Source organism: Populus alba, chromosome 19 (genome assembly GCF_005239225.2).
Source record: "Populus alba chromosome 19, ASM523922v2, whole genome shotgun sequence".
NCBI lineage: Eukaryota > Viridiplantae > Streptophyta > Magnoliopsida > Malpighiales > Salicaceae > Populus > Populus alba.
Window position 1 is genome coordinate 18,051,458 of NC_133302.1, and position 7,450 is coordinate 18,058,907.

Consider the following 7,450-nt stretch of genomic DNA (forward strand, 5'->3'; position numbering starts at 1 on the left):
CCCCATACTGCCAAAACTCCTATGGACCCCACCATGGAATCTCTCCAAAAAGCTGAATTGAGGAAGCCAGCTGTGCCGAGTGGAGAAGAACCTGCTCTAGTGCCAGTCCAGTTATGCCAATGGCTCATAATTAGGCATTGCCCCTACAATAGTTAAGGCATGCACCCCCACAGGTTTTTTCCAGACTAAATTGATCATGTTTATAAATATAGGTCAATCTGTACTTAAAAAAAAATTAAAATTTTTTATATATTTTGAATTGTTTTGATATTCTAATCTAAAAAATAATTTTTAAAAAATAAAAAAATATTATTTTAATATATTTTAGCATGAAAAATACTGTGATAAAACAATCGTAACTATACTCTCAAGCATGCTATAAAATTATGTATTTTGTACCGTGACTTGTGGTTGTGTTTATAGAAAAACATTATTTGTAAATATTTGGTTAGATATTAATTATATTTTTGTTGTTGTAGATCCCATCTAAAATTGAAGCTAAAACTCAGTTTCTTGAAAATTAATTTGAATTTTTTTTTTGCTAGGATGTGTTCTCCTCTCTTCTTCATCGACAATGCAGATAATTAACCATTACAATATTTCTCAAAATAACTCGAGAGGTCTCCATTATTTAGATATGGAAAAATCCTGTCATTTCTCAAATTTTCATCTTTGTTCCCTTCTGTTCTTTTCTCTCGTCTCTTACTTAACAACAACAAAATCATTGTAAAATTTTTCCAAAACAACCCTCTCATCTTCATTGCTTTTCCCCCTCTCCTTCTCCTTTTGCATTAATAGTGGAGAGTGTTTTCACAAGTAATGGGTCGAAACAGGTCCTATCCAAACATAAATGTATTGATCATTGGGCTCAACCCAGTAAAATAAAACAAAATCCAAAAAAAGAATTATCAGATATTGTGTTTTATTTGAAAAATTAGTGTTTTAACATTATTCAATGGTACTACATAATTACATTAAAAGAATATTGCATGATGACATAATATTTGCAGAATTTGATCACAATCTCAATTTTGTTCCTAATGATATTTTACCGGATATTGTTGCAAGCTCAGGAAGCAATGAAAATTATAATCTTTGTTGGATGGATTTCGTATGTGATTGGAATTGCAAATAGTTTAATGGAATAATAAAAAATACTTTATATAAAATATTGTTTATTTCATAATGTAGTAGTAGTAGTAGTTAAATCTATAATATTTTAATTAAAAACCATCAATATATATGTATTTTAGTTATTTTATAACCTCAATTTAAAAAGTATTTTTAATCAAGTATATTAAACTATTTTTTATTCAATCTTAATTTCAACCATAATTTTAATTAAAAATATATTTTATAAAATTACAAAAACTACTACAGTACCAAACATTCCTTTGTTTGAAGCAGACTTGAGCTTGCAAATTCTGCCATCTCTCTGGTGCAAGAGAATGCAGTAATCATATTCGTGTGGGAAACATAACAATGTTGCCATTCACAGAGAAGAAGCAGCAAAAATCTGGAGCCAATGATAATTAAATATTGATTATGCTTCCAAATACATATATATTCACAAAACGACAAGTCTAAGCACTCGATCAAACAACATCAGAATGCTTTTTACAAACCATCATTATCTACTACTATATGTATATTATGCTCTCCAAACATGGCCGCCGTTGATGGGGGGAGGCAACACCTGCTTCAAAGGGAAATTACTAGAGAAAAACTCTTTCGTTTTTGTCAGAACTGTAATCAGGAGACCTGTAAGCACAAGAATCAGCATCGACGAGCATCTTCACCACCTCTCTCATGGTAGGGCGCAGATTCGGAAGCTTGGTCGTGCAAAGGACACCAATCTTCAAGACTTTGATCATTTCTTCCTGGGCAGATTCGGATGCCACTTCCTCGTCGAGAACCTTGAGGATGTTTTCACGGTCGTTGAGATGAGATAAAACCCAGTAGGCAATATCTTTTCCTTCTCCGTATGCCTCGTCGATGGGCCTTTTACCGGTGACTAACTCTAAAAGCACAACACCAAAACTATATACATCACTCTTTTCAGTGACTTTAAGACTGTATGCCATCTCTGCATTAAGACATCAGTGTATGAATTAGAACAGTTCATTTCATCATAGGAAAGAGATATGTGAAAGTTCATAGGAATGCAGTTTCCAAAAGCAGAATTGAGCATCGTAAAATTGTGAAAACTTCAATGTTAAATAAGTATGCAATTCCAAAAGCAAGTCTTGCAGAACTCACCAGGAGCAATATAACCATGAGTGCCAGTAAATGAGCTATTATCACACCCCTTAAGGGACATTTCGGTGAGCTTTGCAGCCCCAAAATCAGCGATTTTTGGCTCATTATCTTCATCAAGTAAAATGTTGCTTGACTTTATATCTCTATGAAGAATAGGAGGGGAGCAATCATGGTGCAGATATGCAATTCCTTTAGCAGCTCCCAGAGCAATCTTATATCTCTGACTCCAATCCAATTCAGGCTGCCCGTCTTTGATCCGTGTGTGAAGTGCTTGAAACAAGTTACCATTAGGCATGTACTCGAAAACCAGAAAACTTGATTCTCCTTTGAGTAAACTAGCATAAAGCTTCAGGATATTCCTATGCCTGATCTTCCCCAAAATCTCCATTTCAGCTTCCAGGAACTTCAGACCATCTCCCTTCCACAGCTGCTTTACAGCCACTGCACCACGGTTTTTCTTCAAATCCAAGCGATACACTTTTCCTGTGCCACCACAGCCAATCAGATTGTCTTCTTCCAGATCACATAATTCATCTGCATCAATATCCAGTTGGTGGAAAGATGAAATTTTCCATTTCGGGTCTCCTTCCTTCTTCCCTTCCAAGTCATTTTTCATCTGAGCTTGACCATGCTTGAAGTTCCGGTAACTCAAAAGTAGCATACCAGTTAAAACAAAAACCAGCACACATGCTATTATTGAGAACAAGACCAGCTTATCTCCAAACTTCCTTTCTTGATCTTGTCTTCCCAAGCAAACCTTTATCCCTGAATTTATAATGGTTTTGGAATTTTCATCAACACAAAGTTCCTTGTTACCAATAAATGCTCTGTCTCCACCCATTGTCAAAAGAACTGAGGGAACCCTTCCTGACAACTGGTTTTCAGACAAATCAATGGAACTTAGCTTCAACTTTTCTAAACCTTCCGGGATCAAACCATTTAGCTTGTTTCGTGAAAGATTCAGAGAGTTTAAAGAGCTCATCAATGTAATAGTAATTGGGATACGACCACTTAAAGAATTTGAAGCAATATTCAAGTCGACAACTCTGGCACAATCCCCCAGTTCTGATGGTATGGATCCTGTCAATGAATTCTCTTCCAAATGCAATGATGATAACTGCTGCAAAGAACCAATATCAGAAGGTATTACACCAGAGAAGTTATTATTATTCAAGTACAACTTCTCTAGATTCATTAGCTTGCCAAGTTCAGATGGGAGCTGACCCGAAAACCTATTGTTTTGCAAAATCAACTGATTCAAGCTGATAGACAGCCTTATTTGAGGAGATACTTCACCAGTGAAGTCGTTATCGCTGAAATCAATTATACTGGCAAGTGGCATTGCCCAAACCCCCTCCGGAATCTTCCCTGTCAACTGATTCTTATTGACCCTGAACCTCCACAAAGTTTTGCACCCAGCATACGAATCCGGCAACACTCCAGAAAAACGGTTTCCCAGGGCAAGCAAGTACTGTAACTGCTTGCTTTCGCACAAGAACCTGGGAAAACTACCTGAAAATTGATTTTCAGATATATCAATACTGTTTAATGGTGAGAACCGGCCGAAATTGGTTGGGAACTCCCCTGAAAAATTGTTTTGGTAGATTGAGAAGCCATTAAGATGGTGCATCTCTCCAAAACCAGCAGGGATTTCTCCTGAAAAGTTGTTTTGATGACCCTGAAAAATCGTCAAACTCTTCAAGCTACCAATTCCCTCAGGCAGCTTCCCATATAACTGATTAGAAGAAACATCAAATTCCTGCAGAAGTGTGAGATTGGCAAGCTCTGGTGGGATTTCCCCAGTCAAATTATTAGAAAAGAGCTCAATTTTAGTAAGCTTTCGCAACTTGGATATTGATTTTGGGAACTGCCCAGAGATCTTGTTCCGAGAGATATCCAATGTCTGCAAATTCTCCAGTTCGAATATGGATTCTGGAATCTCTCCTGTCAAATGGGAATTTGCCAGAAAGAGCCAAGTCAAGTTCTTCAGGTTTCCGATACTCTCAGGGATTTCACCAACATGATATTCATTTACCCCTAAACCAAGCGCAAGTAGTCCACTTAAATTGCCAGTCCAGGATGGGAATCTACCAGAAAAGTAGTTCTCTGACAAATCAAGAATCTCCAAGTTTCTCAACGAAGAGAGATCTGGCATGACTCCCACCATTGTATTGCCAGTGAGATTCAGTACTCTGAGCTTGCTACAGTTAATGACTCCATCTGGAAGCTTCCCGGAAATAGCATTTGAGGGCAACCATAGGGACATCAGGCTTTCAAGGGCAGAAATGGATGGTGAAATCACGCCCGAGAGAGACTGATTATCAAATGAGATTGCAGTCACTTTCCCAGATAGAGGATCACAAGTAATCCCTGAGAATTCACATGGAGATTCTGATTCTTTCCACGACTCCAAAACATTCAAAGGGTCTTTCAGCTGGCTTTTGAAATCAAGCAAGGCTTGAGTCTCAACATCCAAAGACAAAGAAGGTGGGAAACTTGAGAGGGAAAGAAGGCAGATGACAGTTTTAATGAATTGGAGGGAAAGAACTGAGGTTTTGGCCATTGTCGAAAAAGAATTGGTGTAAAATGGTCATTCAACAATAGCTAGAATCATGTGGACCTAAAACCCTTCAATTATTGCATTTGCCCATCGCTAACTTCCTGGAAACAGCTAAAGATAAAACATCCACTAATCATTACTATATTATATACATTTGCAAATTGCAAAAATCTTATATGATGGACTGTAAATGCCAGCACAGATTATCATATAAACATACATGATAACAAAGCATTTAATATAGTTTATGTTGAGAAGCATCTAAGCTAAAGAGAGAGATCAGCAAAGGTGAGGTTAGAATGTCAATATTTGTCTTTAGCTGTGGATTATTATTCTAGGAACGAAAAAGAGAGTATCCTTTGAAGTCACTCATTGTTGTCTTTTCTGAGTAATGGGGTATGATTTGCTTAGCAAGAAAAGAAAATGATTACAAAGTAATAATTTTCTAATAAAGATAATTAATAATAGTTCTTAGACTAATCATAAGACAAAATCCAAAATCACTTTGAACATAAAGTAACTTCTCTGGTAGGCATATCTCATAAAGTTCAAATCCTAATTCCTAACCCAACTTCCATATGTCCCTCATACTCTTTTATTAGACTATTTTAATGGATCATAACAGCATAATTAACACCATCAAGATTCAAGAAAATAACATCACAAAGGAAAAACATTTAAAATTCTGGAAAAGAAAGACTAAATTTAGAGAAACAAAGGTGTCTGCTTTACCTGGAGTTAATGGAGAAAAGTGTGAGAATCTGAAGCTGTATTTGTTCATTTCCATGTCTTTCTGTTCTGGAACATAAAAATGACAGGAACATTTCACTATTTGTTTATCCTTCTCAATGAATCAAAAGCAAAAAGAAAAGGATGATATGCAAAATCTATACAGCAAAAGCAACAAATTACCAAGAGTGGACATCTCGTGACCACAAAAAGGCAGGTTCTTGAGACAGAAATTGCTGGAGAAAATTGAAACGTTTCTGTAACTTATGGGGATTAGAAAACAAGTTCTGTTCTGTTCTCTCTCGTTAAAGAACCAGAAAAGAACTGGAGGAATTCGATTCTAAAGAGCAAGTCATAATATTAAGAAGAGAAAAGGAGCTTGGTTCTTGGCAGCCAAGAAAGTTTACTCCAAACAGAACCAAATGGTAGAACTCCCCGAGAAAATCACTATCTTGGAAACTGTAAATGAGAGAGAGAATGAACAACTCAACTGTGCATCCCAAGAAGAGATGGTTTTGGTTCCCAAGAGTTACTGTACAAGTATTGTATATCGAAATTAAACAACAAAACAACGGCACAAAAGCTGGTGCTGGTGCAGGAGGTGGGTAGCAGTAGTTTTCTCGAGAAAAGTAAGTGGTTGGCAACAATATTTAAGACAGAAAAATTCCCAAGAAGGTAAGAGAGCAGCTTTACATATAAGCAAGACCATTAACGAGAAGAGAGTACGATCAGAAGAGGAAGATGAGAAGAGGAAGGAAGTGGAGGGGAAGCATTAGTGGAGATGGTGATGAGCAGAGAGGAACCATGCTTTGAAGTAGAAGTGTTGGCGTTTAGTCAGCTTGTTAAGTGGGAGGGGAGAGTTACATCACCATGGATGGCAGAGGTTTGTATTTTGTTCTGATTTGCATTAATTATGTTGTGTCATAAGATTTGGACTTGTGTGGATAGACAGGATCAGATATGTGAAGTTGCAGTGTTGTTTAAGTCTTTGTTTGGATGGAGGGAAATTAGAGTGGTGAGAAAAGGAAAAACAGGAAAATACTGTAGCACAAAACAGCACTTTCTCTATTTCCCGTACAAGAGACTGCAACATGATCATATGTTCGAAACAACCACCAATTGAGAGATTTATTGACTATAATTATGTAGATTTTACTAGTTTATTTCTTGGTGCTATCATTGGACTACAAAATTTTGCCATGGAAAAAAATAAAATCTGGACGGTAAAAATTTATGGTATTTTTATTAAACTTTATACCATGATTCAAATTTAAAATTTTAAGATTTAATTCTTTATTTAGCTTAGATTTAAAATTAAATTACATAAAAATTACTTAGATATGATCTTATTGACAAGATTAATCAAAATAAAAAAATAAAAAAAAAAAATAAAAAGATCAGGTTAATCATAATTATCAGCTAAATTCAGGTTATAAACTCTATAGGGTTGAATTATTTTATTTTATTATTTGATAAAAAAAATATAAAAATTAATTTATTATCAATCTAATATTAAATAATAAATTTAAAAAATTACATTAAAAATAAAATAAAATAAGAGGTAAAAAAAATGAAAATTGCCAATTAGAAAAACCCGGTGGGCTTGATACAATAAAATCCAAACGTCCAGCCTTTTGGCCACTATTTAAAAAAAAAACCTACAACCTTTAGCCACTAACACATACTCTACAACCAATTTAACTATGATACGAAATTGTTATAAAACAATTAAAAACATATCTTAACTTGTTCATTATTCATATAAGCAATTAAACTGATAACCGTAGTTGTAATAATTAATTAACTATATTTTATTTTTTTTATTCTAAGTGTTTGCTTTTTTTTTTTTCTTCAATCTTTTCTATATTTAAATATATGTACCTTTTCTTTTTATTTGATTAA

General features: G+C 35.0%; 1 protein-coding gene across 2 annotated transcripts; it reads right to left on the reverse strand.

The window, feature by feature from the left end:
- Nucleotides 1-1,507: 1,507 nt before the first annotated feature.
- LOC118056465 (uncharacterized) lies at nucleotides 1,508-6,484 on the reverse strand. Of its 2 annotated transcripts, none has more exons than XM_035068677.2 (4): nucleotides 5,732-6,484; nucleotides 5,552-5,617; nucleotides 2,260-4,920; nucleotides 1,508-2,086 (listed from the first exon to the last, which is right to left on the reverse strand). In XM_035068677.2, exons 3-4 carry the CDS (start codon nucleotides 4,820-4,822, stop codon nucleotides 1,716-1,718), a joined length of 2,934 nt encoding a protein of 977 aa, XP_034924568.1. In that variant the 5' UTR covers nucleotides 4,823-4,920; nucleotides 5,552-5,617; nucleotides 5,732-6,484; the 3' UTR covers nucleotides 1,508-1,715. The 2 variants fall into 2 exon arrangements, with proteins under 2 accessions (XP_034924568.1, XP_034924566.1); XM_035068675.2 differs by having other exon boundaries at nucleotides 2,260-4,930.
- Nucleotides 6,485-7,450: the final 966 nt, after the last annotated feature.